Source organism: Rhinolophus hipposideros (assembly GCF_964194185.1).
Source record: "Rhinolophus hipposideros genome assembly, chromosome: 2".
Taxonomy (NCBI): Eukaryota; Metazoa; Chordata; class Mammalia; order Chiroptera; family Rhinolophidae; genus Rhinolophus; species Rhinolophus hipposideros.
Window position 1 is genome coordinate 8,943,471 of NC_138048.1, and position 18,825 is coordinate 8,962,295.

The 18,825-nt window shown below is 39.3% G+C and overlaps 1 protein-coding gene across 2 annotated transcripts; it reads right to left on the reverse strand.

Moving 5' to 3' along the window:
- Window positions 1–7,447: 7,447 nt before the first annotated feature.
- TM4SF1 (transmembrane 4 L six family member 1) lies at window positions 7,448–18,395 on the reverse strand. 2 transcript variants are annotated; one of them, XM_081064155.1, is made up of 6 exons: window positions 18,057–18,395; window positions 17,484–17,744; window positions 15,966–16,055; window positions 15,732–15,877; window positions 13,175–13,355; window positions 7,466–11,316 (listed from the first exon to the last, which is right to left on the reverse strand). In XM_081064155.1, exons 2-6 carry the CDS (start codon window positions 17,658–17,660, stop codon window positions 11,302–11,304), a joined length of 609 nt encoding a protein of 202 aa, XP_080920281.1. In that variant the 5' UTR covers window positions 17,661–17,744; window positions 18,057–18,395; the 3' UTR covers window positions 7,466–11,301. The 2 variants fall into 2 exon arrangements, with proteins under 2 accessions (XP_080920280.1, XP_080920281.1); XM_081064154.1 differs by lacking the exon at window positions 18,057–18,395 and having other exon boundaries at window positions 7,448–11,316; window positions 17,484–17,854.
- Between the last annotated feature and the right edge of the window lie 430 nt (window positions 18,396–18,825).

Here is an 18,825-nt window from a genome sequence, read left to right on the forward strand (position 1 = left end):
CATTGTCTGGATGTACCAAGGTTTATTTATTCATTCACCTTTAGAAGGACACCTTAGTTGCTTCCAAGTTTTGGCAATTATAAATAAAGCTACTGTAAACCTATATGTGTGTTTTCAACTTACTGGGTAAATACCAAGGAGTGCAATTGCTGGGCTGTATGTATGGTAGGAGTATGTTTAGTTTTCTAAGAGACTGCTAAACTGTCTTCCAAAGTTACATTCCCACCAGCAATGAAGAGTTCCTGTTGCTTCATATCCTCACCAGTGTTTGGTGTGTTGTCAGTGTTTTGCATTTTGGCCATTCTAATAAGTTTGTAGTGGTATTTCCTTTTAATTTGCATTTCCCTACTAATATCTGATGTTGAGCATCTTCTTTTTATTTTATTGATTTTTTTTTATAATGGGGAATAATGGGGAACAGTATGTTTTTCCAGGACCCATCAGCTCCATGTCAAGTCATTATTTTTAATCTAGTTATGGGGTGGAGGGGGGCACAGCTCAGCTCCAAGTCAAGTCATTGTTTTCAATCTAGTTGTGGAGGGTGTAGCTTACTGGCCCATGTGGGAATCGAACCAGTGACCTTAGTGTAATGAGCACTGCACTCTAACCACTGAGGCAACTGCCGCCCACCAGCGGCTCAGTTGAGCATCTTTTCATAAGCTAATTTTCCATCTGCATATCTTCTTTGGTGAGGCATCTGGTCAGGTCTTTTGCTCATTTTTAAATCAGGTTGTTTTCTTATTGTTGAGATTTACGAGTTCTTTATATATTTTGGATAATAGTCCTTCGTCACATGAGTCTTCTGAAAATATTTCCCCCCCTCTCTGACTTCTCTTATCTTTCACAAAAGCAGACATTTTAAATTTTAATGAAGTCTAGCTTGTCAATTATTTCTCTCATAGATTATGCCTTTGGTGTTGTATCTAAAAAGTCATTGCCATATCGAAGGTCATCTAAGTTTTCTCAAATGTGTTCTTCTCGGAGTTTTATAGTTTGGCATTTTATATTTAGGTCTGTGATCCATTCTGAGTTAATTCTTTTATTTATTTATTTATTTATTTATTTATTTATTTTGGCTGATGGATGTCCACTTATTCCAGCACCATTTGTTTAAAAGATTATCATTGCTCTATTGTACTGCCTTTGCTCCTTTGTCAGAGATCAGTTGGCTATGTGTGGGTTTATTTCTGGACCCTCTGTTTGGTTTTATTGACCTCTTGCTCTATTCTTTGGCCAATACCACACTGTTTTAATTACTGTAGCTTGATAGTAAGTCTTGAAGTCAGGCAACATCAGTCCTCCAACTTTGTTCTTCCTCTTCAATATTGTATTGGCTATCCTGGGTCTTTTGCATCTCCACATAAAATATAGAATTTGTTGCTATCCACAAAATAACTTGATATGATTTTGATTGAGATTGGATTGAATCTATATAGATCAAGTTGGTAAAGATTAACACCTTGGTACTATTGAGTCTTTCTCTCCAAGAACATGAAATATCTCTCCATTTAGTTTTTCTTTGATTTCTTTCATCAGCATTTTATAGTTTTCCTCATATAAATCTTGTACATATTTTGTTGGATTTATACCTAAATATTTCACTTTTTTAGGTGCTAATGTAAATGGGTTTTGTTTTTAATTTCAAATTCCACTTGTTCATTGCTGGTATATAGGAGAGCAATTGACTTTTGTGTATTAACTTTATGTACTGCAAACTTACTATAATTGCTTATTAGTTCTAGAATCTTTTTGTTGATTCTTTTGGATTTTTTACAGAAGCTATCGTGAACAAATATATTTTATATTTTCTTTCTAATCTGTACACTTTTTATATCCATTTCTTGTCTTATTGCATTAGGTAGGACCTCCAGCATGGTTTTGAAAAGGAGGGGTGAAAAGGGACATGCTTTCTTTTTTTCATGATCTTAGTAAGAAAACGTCTACTCATCATAAATTATGGTATTAACTACAGATTTTTTTTCATCAAGAAAGTTCTCTCTATTTCTAGTGTGATAAGGTTTTTTGTTTTTTTGTGGGGTTTTTTAAATCATGAATGAGTGCTGGATTTTGTCCATCTGTTGATATGGTCATGTGACTTTTTTGTTTTTTAGTTTGTAAATGTGATGGATTACCTTAATTGATTTTTAAGTGTTAAGCCAGCTTTGCATACATGGAATAAATTCCACTTGGTTGTGATGTATAATACTTTTTGTACATTGTTGGGTTTGATTTGCTGACATATTGTTGAGGATTTTTGCATCTATAGTCATGAAAGATATTGGTCTATAGTTACCAAGTGATTTCAATGTGCAAACAGGGTGAAGAATCCCTGTTCTAATGGTTAAAAGGAAGAAGAAATATGTGAGTTCTTTACATGTTGAGTGGCTACTGAACCCCAGAGTTCATGGCTTGGATGAGGAAGAAGAAGGTGAGGCAAGAATTAATAACAGTAATGATACACTATAACTACTTTTTAATGGACAAAACAATATATCTGACACAAAATTTTATACTTCCCGATGAATTTTTACATAGGATCTAATTTAATCAGATTAATGGTAGACAGTTAGTGACAATATTATTATTTCTATTTTACAGGTTAGAAAATTGAGACTCAGAGAGAAAAAGTGACTCGTCCAAGATCAACAACCATAACCCAAACCCAGGGTTCTTGACTGAAACCTAGCACTCTTTTTATGATTCTTCAGCTATTCAAATTTCTATCATTCTTTAGTACTCAAATGTGCTCATCAAATAAGAGTCCAGTAGTCATTTAATTCCCTGTGATATTAAAGAGGAATGACTTCCACAGCGGGAGGGAGGAATCTTCAAAAAGGCAAATGGAGAGAATCACCAAGCTCTGGTCTATGGAAGCTCTTTAGTTTGCTTCACCTTCAGAAGCATAGGTGGTGGGAGGGTGTAAGGTGTGGAGCCATGAAAAGTGTGGTGCTCAGGGAGGGACACAGTAGCCTCTATAGTCCTTTTCCTTATACCTGAGCCTTGTTCTCATCTGGCACAACTCCATAAACCATCAAACCCTGATACCTTCACCTACATAGGGAGCCCTGATCATGTGGACATGAATACTTCTCTTATTATACAAGTTGGGACACATGCTTGCCTCTAGTGTAATGCTTCCCTGGGACAAAGAAACACCCAATCACTCACTGATTACCTAACTCGCAGGGCACTCTGACCCTCTAGCCAGGGACACTAAACAGTGAATCATCCAGCTTGCCTTTGCAGAAGCTGGTTACTAATACGTCATTTCATTTCTGTTTCTTTCCAACCTCAAGCTTTTCCTGCCTTACATCCATGTCATGTCTTTCTCTCCTACCCCCCTACACCCACGCACAACAGGATGTATGGGCAAACGCAGATGGAAGTTGCTTTTCAACCATTGCAGAAGATTTTAGGCTACATATACTACTGCTCATAGTCACATACAAGCACAACCCATGATAAATACATTGGGAGTCATAAATGGAGTTGATGGGAGAACTGGCTTGACACTAAATTATGTGATGAAAATGAAATGTCTTATATCTCTGAAATTCTGTCGTCTCTCCCATGCAGAGAAGTCTGCCACTTGAATACCAAGACAGCCACAATAGAATTTCTTTTCCTCCAAAATTTTGACATTAGAAATCGGGACCTGCCCCCCACTCCAAACCTAGGGAACTATATTGCTTAAAGAGCACAATTTTCTAGTGTTCCCCTCGACAACTGAAGTCAGATCCACAAGGGTGATAAACCTACACACCTATTTGAGAGCAGAAGATATGAACAAAGCATGTCTAAGTTCCTGCCCATTGAATAGGCAGCAACTAATTATATGGAGAATTTTCTTCTTTCATCCTAAACTCCTGGCTGTGATTGAAGGATTCCTCTGGTATCTATCCTCTACTGCCATTTGATAAGTTTACCATGTCCCCAGCTCTGTGCTTTTATTCTCATCTGCTGTTGACTTTCCAAAGCGGCAGCCCTAGGGTCTAATAGTTAAATCATTTGGGAAGTTTTGAGTTAAACAAATTTTCAACAAGATTTCTCAGAGCTTCTGAAATGTTAATGTGCGTGGTGAATCTTCAGGAAGGTTTGTATTGTACGCACTAGATCCCAGACTTTTTCAAGGGCATTTCATGGAACATCTATTTAGTTTAGAAGATGCTGATGAAGTCCCAGACAGAGACAGCTATATCTTCCATGCTGTGGTTTGGATTGTGTCCCCTCTAAACAGGCATGTTGAGTTCCTAATACCCAGTACCTCAGAATATGACCTTTTTTGGAAATATGGTCTTCATAGAAGTAAGCAAGTTAAAATGAGGTCATTATGGTGAACCCTAATGCAATGTAACTGACTGATGTTCTTATAAAAAAAGGAAAATTTAGACACAGAGACAGACGTGCAGAGAAGGAAGATGATATGAAGAGATACAGGAAGAAGGTAGTCTTCTACAAGCTAGGGAATGCCAGAGGCTACCTGAAGCTAGGGGAGCAGCCTGGAAGAGATCCTTCCTTAGCATCGACATGGGCCTACTGACACCTTGATATTGGACTTCTGGTCTCCAAAACTGTGAGACAATACATTTCTGTTGTTCTAATCTACCCAATTTGTGGTACTTTGTTACAACAGCCATAGGAGACAAATACATTCCCTAATATCCATTTTTCTAGCTGGACAGTAAATAAGTTAGGTTCATTTTTTTTATCTCTATACTTCTCAAAAAAACACCTTTGAATCTTTCTATAATAATCTTAAAAATAACACAAATACCCATTCTTCTCCTCTTCCATTGTAACAGAAGTATCAATTTTTAAGTAGGCAAGTGGCCAGCTAGACTAGAGCTCAACAAACTCTTTTTGAAAAGGGCCAGATTGTAAATATTTTAGGCCTTGTGGGACATATATTCATGTTACAACTGATATGGGAGAGCCCCCTCACTATAGAAATTTTAAGTCTCCTTTTCCCTAGTTTCTTAGCTCTTTAGCCCCTGGCTTTGATTCCTCTTCTAATCAGTTTCTGAATCCTAAAGATTGTTCTTAGCCTGAATCATAGAATGTCTCTCACCCCTGCTTCAGATAACTACTTAAAAGCCTGTGACATCCCAACATCCCCCAAGCCATTCCAGACCCTCCCCACACCCAAGGCCAGTATACTTGTTGATTGTAATCATTGAAACTTAATGTTCTTTCCAAACGCTTTCTGGGCCCAGCTCCTAGACAATTGATGTTACCGGAATGACTGATTGAATGGCCACAGGCTTTATAGAGCTAATGGATTTATTAATTAATCTATTTTTCCTCATTTAGGGGACTCGGGGATACAGAGGATACCTCAATAAGATTGCCAGTCACAACCAAAGAAGCCAACACGGTCTTCCAGACGGATCTCCAGACCCCTTCCTCTCATCTAAGATCAGATAGGGAGAGAGTTCTATGAATTCCCGAATAGGTAGGGACAGCTCTACACCCCTGCCCAGCAGGAAGCAGATTCAGAAGAAAAGACCTTCTGTCCCTCAACTTCCCATAGAGATTTTATGGGGATCATGTCTCTCAAGGGGAAAACAAGGCAGGTAGTTAGAGATAGGCATCAGTTCTCTGCATTACCACCCAAAAAAACCTCCCCTCGCCACCCAAATCTTCTTTTCATTGTAATTGAAACAAATGGGTACAAAATACCCAACTAGATTAAACCGGTCACTCACACCTGCTCAGCGAAGGCCACAACGACCTTCATTTCACTTGGGCCTCATTATACCATCATTATAATATTATACATATGCCCAGAAGTTCATTATAACAGACTGAATTCTGGAAAAGAACATGTGCAGTCTAAAAAGATGAAGTAATAGCCTCTTGTCAATCGCAGGTGTCAATCAAGTGATTCCACACCCGGTAAGGAACATTCTAGAAAAAAAGGATAAAAACTCCAAGTCCTCACCAGTCAGGCCTTTTTTTTGAGCCCCGTGAGCCTTGCCTTTGCTCAGGGCCCACTCCACACTCTTTGGAGTGTACTTTCTCTTTTAATAATGGCCCTTGAGCCACTGCATTCTGCTCGGGCCCTCTTCTCTTTCTTCAAAGTGTACCTTTTTCTTCTAATAAACTGCTTTTTCATTACTTTACCTCGATATCTTGTTCAATTCTTTGCTCGAGATGCCGAGAACCTGGACATCGTGTCGAGGAGGACCCCCTCTCTGGTAACACAACTACTCAGTTCTGCATTGTAGCAGGAAAGCCACCACAGATAATATGTAAACAAATGAGCGTGGCCATGTTCCCATAACGCTTTACAGAAACAGGCAGCAGACCAGATTTGACCCATGGGCCATAGTTGGTGGACTTCTGATTAGTGAGTACCTACTACATGCCAGGCACTGTTCTAGAAGCCAGGAATACCATAGTGAACAACATAGTCAAGGACTCTGCCTCAAGGAACTTGGAAAATCTTGTTCATAGCTCGGTCCTTAGCACCTGGTGCAGGGCAGGGCACACAATGAGCAATCCAGAAATACTGAGCCAGTGAGTGATTGATTGATAGTCTCTCAGGCAGGAAGACATGAGCTAAGCCTTTTTGGATGCTAGGCCAGGGGGAAACTGAGGCCCCTGGGGTGCTAACTAAAGCACAACCAAAGAATCTCTATTGGCATTTTGATGCTTCAACGAGGCAAAAACAAACCAACCAACACCAATGAGTTCTTAAATGCACCAAAAAAATTAAAAAATAAATGAAAAGAATGATCACAGCAACATATTTCCTAAGATACAAAAACTGGAAACAACCAGAATATCCATTAATCAAATCATGGGTAAATAAACTGTCATGTATTCAAACAACAGAACACTGTATCACAAAGGAAAATAACAAACTAGTCCTACATGAGACAACACACATAAATCTCAAAAACATTGCAAACTGAAACCACTCACCCCCACTGCCATTTTGGACACTGAAAACTGAAACCATAAGTCCTTCCACAACTTACTGTCTACACTATTATAATTTTATTATTCCATAGTCTTTGTTAGCATAGCTTTGCTATTCTAGAATACTCTTCTCCAGGCAAATAACTTCACTGTTCATTATAGGAACTTCCTGAGAGACCCACCATCTCTTCAATGAAGAACATCAGCAGTATATCTCTCTAGAGTCTTTGAACCTCTTACCTCAAAATCCTTGCCTTACTGTTCCCCCCAAGGCTAAACAATACAATCCTTACCAATTTTATTCAAATCTTCAGAATAAAAGACTCACCTTAAGCCAGATTCAAAATCTCAAATTCAACTTATTCCTTCCTCCTCCAACACACTACCAAAGTTCTTTCAAGGTGGTGTCCTCCTTGATGGCAGTAAACAGTACACTCAAGCTTTCTTTTATAAACAGATTGTCCTGGTGATATTTTGGGAGCCAGCATTCAACAACATAATGTTTAGTGAGAAAAACCAGACACAAAAGAGAACATGTTTAATGAATTAATTTATATAAAGTTCAAGAACAGGCAAAATTGATCTATGGTGATAGAAACCCAAACCGTATTTATTCCAGGTGTGCGCAGTGGTAGTGAGCTGCATATTGCCTCGGAGAGGATATGAGAGTTTTCTGGGTGCTGGAAGTGTCCTATATCTTGATCAAGATGGTGGATACATGGGTATAAACATATGTAAAACATTCACTGAGGTGTATGTTTTTGTTCACATTTTACTAATGTAAAAAAGTGATTTAAATAAAAAGTTAAAAATTTTTTTTAAAGGTTACAATTTGAATACTCGTAGGTGTCGCAGATTATCGGGGGAGCTGACTGCAGTTTAAGAATCACGGGTTTAGTCAAGGGGTTGCCTTAAACAATATGGAGTTAGGTATTCAGAGAGATCCCAACGGATCTTTGGTTTTGCTTTCAGACCCTTCTCAGCATCGTCTACATCTGAGACTCTAGTGGCCATTGCAATTGGCCCTGCGCCCTGCCCATGAATCAGTGTATTTGTACACATGTGACAGAGAGGGGTGTGGTGAGAATTAGCAAGTGGAATGCTTGACAGTCTTCTACTTGCAGGATGAAACTTGTGAATATAGACACCTTGAAACTGCCCCTTTTGAGGAACTATTATCATGTTACACCTATAAAAACCTAGTGTGGGAAATCTTGCATAAGGAGACTTGTCACCCTTTTCTCTGTTTTAAGGATTTAGCTAGGTTAGCTGTGATTACATTTAGAACTGGGTCAAAATTGGGGGAGGATTTCATTCTCATTATTTGTGACATTCACCCAAATTGTCTCATGTAGCAATAGTTAGTTCTTTTCAATTGCTGTATAGTAGAAAAATGTGTGTATATGTGTATGCTGTGTGTGTGTGTGTGTCTGTGTGCACACGTGCATGTGTGCATTCGTGCGTGCATGCGTGCCTGTATGTTGCCAGGTAATAATGAGCTGTTTCAGTACCCCTGAGGGAATTTCCAGCCAAATTGAAGGATTTAGAATATTACAGACTTAGAGTGTGAGCCATAAATATAAGTAAACTAGGACAGACGGTAAATTGTGTAAGCTGTTTCTTCTGGGCAACAGCAATGTCTATTATTGAAGAATTTACAAACCAAAGGAAAGTCTGAGTCACTCAAATTTGGGCTCTGAGATGGGCATGACTGAGGGTCACAGGGGCCTGTCGAAGCCCCCTTAGTGGGTGGAGTGGCTGGAGGAAATAAGATCCCAGCGCCTGGACAGGATGACAGAGATTGTAGCAGGGACCAAGGAGAGAAGCTGGAAAAGCCTGGGTTTTCACGTTAAACTTACGTGGATTTGAATTATGGTTTTCTCACTTGCTAAAGATACGGCCTTGGACAGAATACTTAATCTCTCTGAGCTTTGACTATAAAATGGAGACAAGCACCACCTTCAAGGGCTATTGGGAGGTCCATGAAATAATATGTGAAGAAACTAACTGCAATAACTGACATATTGAAGGAATGCAATACATGGTTGTTATTATTACTATCATGGTTAATAATTATTATTGCCTTTCCTTTGAAGGATACATTTAGGAAAACAAGGTGCTTGTAAGTGATTGTTACGCCTCTTTGTTTGGATTCTCTGTTTCAGGTTCTTAACCTGGTGTCCAAGAACTCAAAAAAGGTACTTGGGTAGATATCTGTGAGAAGGGGTGTTAAACTTGGATGAAGAAAAAAATGTCATTATTTTTTAACCCTAATGAAAATTAGCATTTCCTTTATTATGCCTGCATGCCACAAATCACAGTAGTATCAGCAATACTGATCATGCTTTGATCAACAACATAAAATTGCATATCATTTTCATACCACATTAAAATTGTTGCAGGTATCTCAAAATTTCAATTGGAATCATATGGAAAAAGACAGTAGTTCTTAGACCCACTCATTAGACTACTGCTAGATCACATGTGATCTCTGTTTTTCTGTCTACAGATGTTGATGTGATAGAGCTGGCTACAAGACAAACTATCTTACAATTTTCAAATATATTTTGAAAAATATTTCAATGTGTTGATTTACTTTGTAATCCTATGCCCTTTCTTTTACGCAGTTTTAAACCGTCTTCAAAGGAGTCTGCAGGCTTTGCCAGACTGCCAGAGGGACAGAGGCATGAAAAAGGTTAGGACCCTTCGGTCAGGAAACCATTGCAGGGAGCCTTACGTAGAGGAGGAACCCTGCTGTGTAACAGCCAGGAAGCTTCTTTATTAACTTGCTTGTCTGTTGCCTAGGCAAATAAACACCTGTATAGACGCAGATGTGAACAAAACCAGCTCCATCTCTGTGTGATTTCATTTCATTTTTGGTTTCATGCTGTGATTTTGACCAACCTCACTGTCCTTAGCAAGCATGTCAAAGCCTTCTAGTTGATGACTATCTGTGTTCCTTAAAATGCAGCCATAAATATTTTTCTTAGGAAGGCATGACAACTAGAGAAAAATACCTTCTCTTTATGGTGGCCATTATAGCTTTGCTCCACCGTTGGACAACAGCAAAAGCAGAAAATTTCTGAAGACAATACCCAGTAGATCAGCAGACCCTGTGGCTTGAAAGAGCCTAACTCTGTACAACAGATATAAAAAGCAAGAGAGAAAATATCTGTTACCTTCCCCAGGAGCCTGATGTCTGCAGCACCCAGCAGAAAGGAAAGTTTCCTAACTGGCGTGATGAACCCAAAGGATGGCTTAGCAATGACAATGCATGGATAGCAGTGGAAGGTAGAAAAGGAGGGATAGGATGAGGAAGAAAAAGTAGGATAAAGAAACCAGAAGAGCCCCCTAGCGATAGGCTGCACAACCTGCAAGCTGGGGGTGGTGGATATATATACCTCTAGAGAGGGAGAGAGAGAGACACAGAGAGAGAGAGAGAGAGAGAGAGAGAGACAAGGGAGAAGGGGGAAAGGACAATGAAACTGAAGAAGAAAAAAGTGGTAGTGAATACTTTATTTTGTTGTATTTAAACAATCAAGTTTTAGGGGTATTTCCTCATGATCCTCCTGCCCCGCCTTCCTCCTCCACCCTCCAACCCCCCAATTTTCTTATGATGCTGATCTACTGTTTTATTCCGTTTCCCATCTTTCTTCCTGTCCAATTATTCAGGCCTTTCTCTTATTAAATACATGACCCTTAAGACTTGTCTTGGAAGGACAAAAAGCTTTCCACATGTTAAGAAAATTTAGGATCTCGCGGTACTCGCAGCAACTAGCTGCACTGTTTGCAAGGCACTCATTTAGCTTGGAGCGTTCTCAGTCAGTCCTTCCACTCTGGGCACCTGTCTGTCTCTCCCAGAAAGGGAAACAGTTCAAAGAGGCCTCGTGTTAGATATTTGTAGGCATATGAATGGGAAACACCATATAAACAGTGGAAAGAACATCTTTTCAAGTTGTTGGATTTTCTCCTTCATGATCTTAAAAAAAGCAACTAGAAATAGTTCATTTAATAAACATGAGCACACGTATATACAATAGTAATTGGAATGTAATATATATCTGTAATGTTTGTAATATTTTTAAAAAACATTACTTCAAGCCAGAGTTTACCTCAGATATACTGAGGACTGTCACTCAGTCTGTAAATTACCTCTAGAGTGTGGTTTATTTTCTCAGTCTTTAAAAAAAAAAAAAAAAAAGTTTGCTAAGTTCAAATACTGACATCACGTGAAGATGCCAGTCTTTACGAACATTTATAAAAGTAGAATATGAGAAGTATGATACACTAGTACAAAGTTTTACAAATTAAGACAAGTAAAATATATAAATTACAATGAGATAAAGGAAGATTGTGGTCCCATCTTGGGGGGTTCTTTTAACAGTCATATTGCTGTAAAGAAAATGAAATATGCATTAGGGTATGATCAGCTAAACAAACAATGATGACATTTCAGTCTTTTCAATTCCTGTTTTAAGCAAACATAACTGATCTCCACTTCAGCAGAGCTTTGACCAACAATACTGAGAGCTTAAACAATTCTCACACAATGTTTCCTAAATAAACCAGACAGACCAGTTGTCATCTCTGAGTAATAGCTGGGAAAGGGCCATGGAAACTGTGGCTTACCAATGCTAGGTTGGCTTTGAATGTGATTGGGGTAGGCTTTTAATCTTAGGGATTTAAGAGATAATGCCATGGGAGTTTCACGCAGGAGTGGATTCAGTGTGGATAACCTTTCCAATTAAATGCTACAGAGTTACACACTTGACTTATCTACACTAAAAACCTTGAAAGTCACTTTTGTCTTACAAACAAAGGTAACAGATCTGCACTGCAATGTTTGGGAAGAAGCCATCCCTGCTGTGACTCAGATGCTAAACCCAATGGGACTATTTGCTCTCCCCCAGAGGAGAGCATCACCCTGCTAAACCACTACAACTCTGGTCATTGACATACACATATTATGTCCGCCCCCAAAATGCATGACTGCTGAAATCCAGTTGGGCCTCACTTAATTTAAACTCTGCCTTATACGAAGTTCAAGGCTAAAGATAAGTCACATTATAGTAATCCTGAGAAGATTCTTCTTTGCCTCTCCCTAAACATATTGCCTGGAAAGAATTCCATATTAAAGATTTCCCACTCCTTTGTTTTCCTGGAAATTTGGTGAGCTGCCAAGGAAATTATTAATCTTGCTGCACTTGCCTGATAAAGAAAACTACACTTTTATTTTAACTCTCCCTCAAAAATTATGGAAAGTTTCCATTTATTTACAACAAAGGTTTTTTTATGACAACAATGGGCTTTCAGTGTTCATTAGGTTTCGTCTTATTTTAAAAGAAAGTTAAGAGAACTTGAACCAGAGAAGTAAATAGTTAGGAAAATATAAATTAAATAAGTTTCTGTTTACCTAATCCTGTTTTAGAGACTAGGACATAAAACAAACCCCTCAAAAAATTGAACCAAAGCTGGACTTCTATCAATTCAATAACATATGGTTTTTAGGAGGATATAGAAACAAGAATTTTCCCCGCTACTAACAAAAGCATATTTCTCTTCAAAATCATATCCCCAGGAAACAAGTGCTTCCTGGTTTTCTTTCACAGTGAAAGGCTTTTCATGAACTGCTATTGAAAGACTACTCGTGGTACTCTGTGCTTAGCTGTTTGGGAATTCTTATGACTCCTTATTAGGAAGGAATTGTAGAAAACCCAACAGAACAGCAAGTGTTACATACAGGTTAAGACCAGGTGCTGTGGAAATAAATGATCCAGGATTTGAAACCTGTTACTTCCTGACTAGGTGATTTTAGACATATTGCTTAATTTCTGAGTCATAGTCTCATCTGAAATATGGGTTTAGTGCATTCCTAGTGCAATGAATGCTAGCTATTATTTGTGAATACTAGTTGGGAACATGAGAGATGCAAAAAGAGGACATTTCTTTTGTGCCTGCAGCCAGAGCAGTGGTAGTGAAAGGGGCACTTTGTCTATGGGTGGCATTTTCCTTTGTTCACAGAGCCAACTAGGGAGAACCAAGATAACCCCATGATTGTGACATTCAAGGAAACATTATTAAGAGCAAAAATGAATGCCGTAAATGCTTTGCCACAAAGACGATGTAGGAATAAATGCTGGCCGGCTGAGCAATGTTTGATTTTGCCTTTTTCTCTGTGGTGAGAACAATAATGCATTACGGTACTTGCATAATGAGGGTCAAGCTACAACATCTTCACACAGGTTCTTACCTGATGGTGAGTACAGCAGTAGCCACATATGCCTCCAAGCACTCCGTTTATTACTTGAATAAGACACAAGATGAATTCAATTCCACCAAGTGCCAAGAGGATGGAAAACAGAGACACATTCCATTCTACCACATGCTTGGGTTCAATGCACTGGGACCACGAGGATCTCTCCAGAAGGTATCTATGAAAAAAAGAGAAACTTCTGACACACGATGACACCTAATGGGATGTCTCATAAGATACTTTTTGTGTCATGTTTTTTTGTTCAGGAAAAAAAAAAGGAATGAATTAATTTCATGTCCTATATCAAAATTTTCCAATCCAAGTCATTCCAAAAAACAAGAATTTACCCAGATCTTGTTGCAACGATAAACACAAATTTCAAAAAGCGTACTGAGCACTCAGAGTGAGTTAGACATCAAGCCAGGACTGTTGGTACAATAGTGAAAGTGGCATGGGCTCTGTCTCGGACAAGCGCGACTTAAGGGAAGAGAGTAAACAATCTCAATGCAACAAGTATACTAATCAGGTAAACCAAGTGTTGAAAGAGCCACAGAGAAAGGACACCCAGCCTAGGCCAAGGAGAATACCTACTTTTCTATCTTTTCCACAAGTCTGAGGTCCATGAAGGTAGAAACTAGACCTTCTATCATTGGATAGCCAGCCCCTAGACCAGTATCTGGCACACAGCAGGTATTCAACACATTTTAAAAGTAATTGAACAATATATAGCAATCCAAAGTCACTTTGTGAAATGACTTAGGAGATTTTCTAAATACCTGGATAGTCTTACAGTCTAAAAAATTCATTCCTCTCCTAGAATTTCAGCCTTTGCTACATCATAGAGTGTTTGAATTCTTAATGAAACAGTATTTAATCATGTAGGAAAATCTAGAATTGACTTAATTCCACAGAGAGGTCTGGTATAATTCTCCCCTTATCACTTCTTCCTACCACAACAGAACAAAGGGGCTGGGAATTAGCGAAATAGCTTTGGAATGGTTCATTGAGCAAATCAGAAATTCAATTTGTTGGTTACAAAATATTCTGTTCTTCTGGCCCTGTCTTTCTGCATGTTACTGAAACAAAACTCTGTAATTTCGAGACACAATATAAAAAAAATTCTCAGGACCCACTTGGCTATTGACCAACTAATCACTAGCTTGTGACCATTAGCTATTCCCCATATCGCAATCCCTGGACAGGTTGAAATGAAGAGCTTACAATCAAACAGCTAGAAAAAACATTTAGTGATACGGATCTCTCCCTGCATTCCAGCTGCATTAGTGATGAGTTTTTAAGAGATGGGTTTGTGCAATAGTTTCGTATGTCTGCATACATGACTAACCAATTTCTATTAATAATTCAGTATGTACTGAACAAAAATAATTACAATTTTAAACACCAAAATTTCAAACTCCTGTAAGTACTAATTTTCCTTCGGAGGCTACCATTGGGCTGTATTCATTGTAAGTTAATAGAGCATATTAATGGCTAACAGTAGCAGTGCTGACAGTGTGTCAGCTTCTGTGACAACCATTTTACATATGATGTCTCCTCAATCCTCCTGACAGCTGCCATTGGTTTTAGTTTTACAGACAAAGTAACTGAAAAGCAGAGAGCTCAATTCACTCTTTCCTGATTCCTCAGAGATATTTAGTCCTAATGCAAAGCTGGGATCAAACTCAGGTTTATCTAATTCCATACTTGACCTTATGACCTCACTATGTGCTCTACAGTTCATGGCAGACAAATATTCCTCATAATATAAGGGCAATTAAAATTCATTATTCATCTTATGTTTACTCATGAATCTCATAACTAAACCTAAAAATGTTCAAAGGATGCTATTCACTTGTTATTATGTATATAAGTTTCTACCAGCTATTTCTGTTCTTTTCTCAATAACAGATAAGAAATAAGTATCAACATAAAACAATGGAGCATCTTAAATTATCGTGATGTTAAAGTTGTGTTAAGACCAGTCTTATATAGCAGTGGGTGCTATGTAAAGGGTGCATTGTACATAGTTATTATGTTATATGTGAGTGTGAGTGTGTGTGTGTGGGGGGGGGTAGCATGACTTCCCTAGGCTTTGGTTAAATTCACATAATTACCATCCATATAAGGATTCCATAATATTTTCTTATAAAATCAGCCAATTGTTCTGAAATAGTATACACACCACATAGGAGCACAAACTCTACAGCCAGGCTACTTGGGTTAAATCCTGACTGCATGTCCTAGTGATGTGACTTTGGATGTTATTTCATCTCTCTGTGCCTTTGTTTCCTCATCTTTAAAATGGGAGCAATAGTGGAAGTCACCTCACAGGATTATTATGAGGACTGAATCAGTCCTTAGAGCTTTTCCAGGTCGGGGACAGAGCATCAATGCTCAGACTCCCACTGCCTAAGCTGTGCCTGAGCCAGTGCCAAATAAATCTGGCTGAGTGGATGGATCAATAGATGACTGACGCCTTTTTAGTTTGATGGGTTTGCCACTATACACATGTGGTGGAAAAGAATGTGTGGTCTGTTGGGGAACAATTACTCACTGTCCCTCGGTGCTGGCAAAGGTATAGTTCCACTGGCCGGATAAATCAAGACAGAGTGGTCCTTCCGCTAAGCCCAGGGCTGCCACAATGACGCAGTAGCCAGATCCTGCAATTCCGATGACAGCAGCCAGTATAGAGGAAAGCATCTGGGGAAAGGAGAAACACCGGAAGTGAGCCACAGTGTCACGGTGACGTCATAGGAGCCGTTTCTTACCACCAGAGGGGAGGACCTACCGCGCATCTCTTGCCACAGTTTTCATTGCCGCCGCAGCCACAGCAGTCGCCTTGCTCCAGCCCCATGAACACAAATGCTGGCAGGAATATCTGGTTAAAAAACAAGCAAATTAAAGTCATTGTCTTTCCCCAAGTCCATAAGGGTCAGGTTAAGCATCTTTGGTAAAATATATTTTTTACGACGTTGTTGACTGGCTTTGGGTTAGGTTGATCAATGATCTCAAATAACGTAAAGCTATGAAAAGAAAAATCCTCTAAATGTAATAACCACTTGTTTTCATCTAAGGTGTCAAAGCATTCTTCAGGGTGAGGCTGTAGTATGGATGGAAAGGCTAAAATAATAACCGATGAATGTGTTTACTCCAGGAGAGTTCCCAGCTGTGAGACTCCAGCTGCAAACGCTGTTTTGGAACTAGTAAACCTTATCTTTAAATCTGATTTGGTTTTTATTGTAAAACATAGAGAATACCAAACGTCTTTAACAGAATAAGAGAAATTTTTTTGTAAATGGGAGAGATGAAATCTCTGTATAATAAATGTGAACTGCTTCTTTGAAGATACAATTGTGTGCTTTTAGCTTCTTCATAATAAAGCTCTGTAAATAAAATAAGTATGAAATACTTGGAGTTTTAGACCAAAAGAAGCTCAAACAAGTGCGATGTTGAGGACAAATGATTATATTAACATGATAAAATGCTTAAATTCAAAATAGATTTACGAGACCATAATTAATGTATAAAGGTTTAAATGTTTTAATATTCTGTATTTGACTAAGAAACCTATTTTGTGCAGTATTAGCAATTCCATCAAAGTTCTCTTTAAAGTTCTCAATCCCAGCATGTTAAAATAGCAAACTCAAGTTTGTCCACATTCTTTCCAGGCTGTGGTTAAAGCTAATATTTTCAGCTCCAAAGTTGGCAAATTCCTCTCACTTCAATTAAAAACAAACCTTGGAAAAAAAACTTTCCATTATTAGCTTCAGACAGTGATCTGCTGCGAACTGTAGGATTTTCCCTAGACAACACACCCCAGCATGACATAAAGGAGAAAATGTATAGTTCTTTCTAAAGAGCAATGCACTCACAATTCATTATATTTTCTGTTGCGGATGCCTGAGATTAAACAGCAGAGATTTTGAATCCAAAACTGTTGATTTAGACGGAGAACCAGCTGCCTGCCCCCCGCTCCCCAGAGCAAATGTTAAATGACTGCCGGCTCCAGGACAAGAAAATCTAGTCTCTCAAATCTGATTTAAAAGCTAGTATCTGTTTCTAGTTGTAAAGTAAGAGAGTTTACCAAAAAGGTAGTTCACTTTTAGTTGAAAGAGGATTTTGTAAAACAATATCTCATGAAATCAATGCACTATACCTGTCTCAACTTTTGCATAACATGCTTTCAAAACAAGAACCAACAAATATCGCTGGATTTGGAAATATGAATTACAGAAAGCTTTCCATGAAAACATCACATTCAACAGGAGAGAATTTTTTAAGGGTGTAGCAATTTTGAACAACTTACCAGCAAGCCCCCTCCTGCGATGCCAGAAAAGAACCACACGAACCGGCTGAGATGGTCTTCAGAGGCATACTTTGTGGCCCCATTGGGGAAGTAAAGCAAAATATTAGTTACGATGCAGAGGATCGCGAGCCACACCAAAGCATGTCCGATGCATCGTGCGCATTTGCCGTAGCACATGGTGGCTGGGAGCCTGGGAATTTATTTTTGCCCCCTTCACTCCGCAGCTCAGTGGTGGTCCAAATCCGATGAGAGTGTGCTCATCTGCGCAGAAAGCAAAAGCAATTTTCAGCCCATTCCTGCAACCTTTTAAATACTCTGAGTTCTTAGTCACCAGGAGGATGAGGTATTTTGCTTTCATTGGTCCGGATTGCAGGCTCCGGATGGGGTGTGGGGAGGTAAAGGGAATGTCCCGCCCTTCAAATGAAATCCTTGGGACGAGTGAAACCAGGGGCAGGATATGAGAAACAGCCTCAGTCATACGCAACACAGAAAATGATTAATCTTCAACAAGGAACTCACGGTGCAACCCCTTTACAGGATAAAGAATCAACAGGAAAGTCTAATACAACTTACCAGTAACTGCCAAATGTCCAGTGTGGCTATTCTGCTTGAGGCTTTGAAAAGACAGTGGGCTGGACTCCTGCTCCATGCAGCTGTCTGGACAGCTTTCAGTCTGACGGCTCTGTGTTCACTTCCACCTCTTTACTGATTTAATTCGAGGCCTGGGGCCAGTCTCCTGAGCTCTGAGCTCGTTTCCTTGTCTGTGAAAGGCAAGGTGTTTGAGCCATCACTCACAGATTTGAAGAGGCTGTTGGGAAATTACAACACAGATTTCTCTCCTCTGCCTGCGGTAGGCTCTGCAGGACTGAGCCTACTGTCCAGCCTTCCTGGATATCTGCCTCGAAAACAAACCTGGCACCAAAACAAAGGTGGCATTAGTCAACAAAAAGGACTCAGGCTCTTTTTATTCCTGAGTATTGCTGTCAGGCAAAGTGTTGCCAGGGAGTGCCAAGGGAAGGCTAAAGTATAGGGGACAGATAGAAAGAAGAGAAAGAAGAAAAAGAAAGAAAGGAACAGGAGAGAAACGGACTTGGCAAGCAGAGTGGGAGAACAAGATTGAGAGAACCTGGAATGACTGAGTCACAAGTCATTGATCAGGGGCAGGGTGAACTGTGGTCTACCCATCCAGATCCAGAGGCAGGCTGTTGCAGGTTTGCACAGAAAAGCAGAGAAAGGGCTTACTTAGCGTGGTTATCTTGTAGAAGGAGAAGTCGGATTCTGAATCAGGTTAGCTTTTAAATGACAGGTTGCACAGCCAGCTGGGTGGGGAAGGACTGGGTGG

What these genes read in the sequence shown, in the direction of transcription:
- TM4SF1 (XM_081064154.1), bottom strand. Translation starts at nt 17,660, where the DNA reads ATGTGCTACGGCAAATGCGCACGATGCATCGGACATGCTTTGGTGTGG. An exon ending in ACTGTGGCAAGAGATGCGCG is followed by an intron (nt 15,878 to 15,965) that starts GTAGGTCCTCCC and finishes TCCTTTCCCCAG; the next exon opens with ATGCTTTCCTCTATACTGGC. An exon ending in TTTGCCAGCACCGAGGGACA is followed by an intron (nt 13,356 to 15,731) that starts GTGAGTAATTGT and finishes TTTTTTTCATAG; the next exon opens with ATACCTTCTGGAGAGATCCT.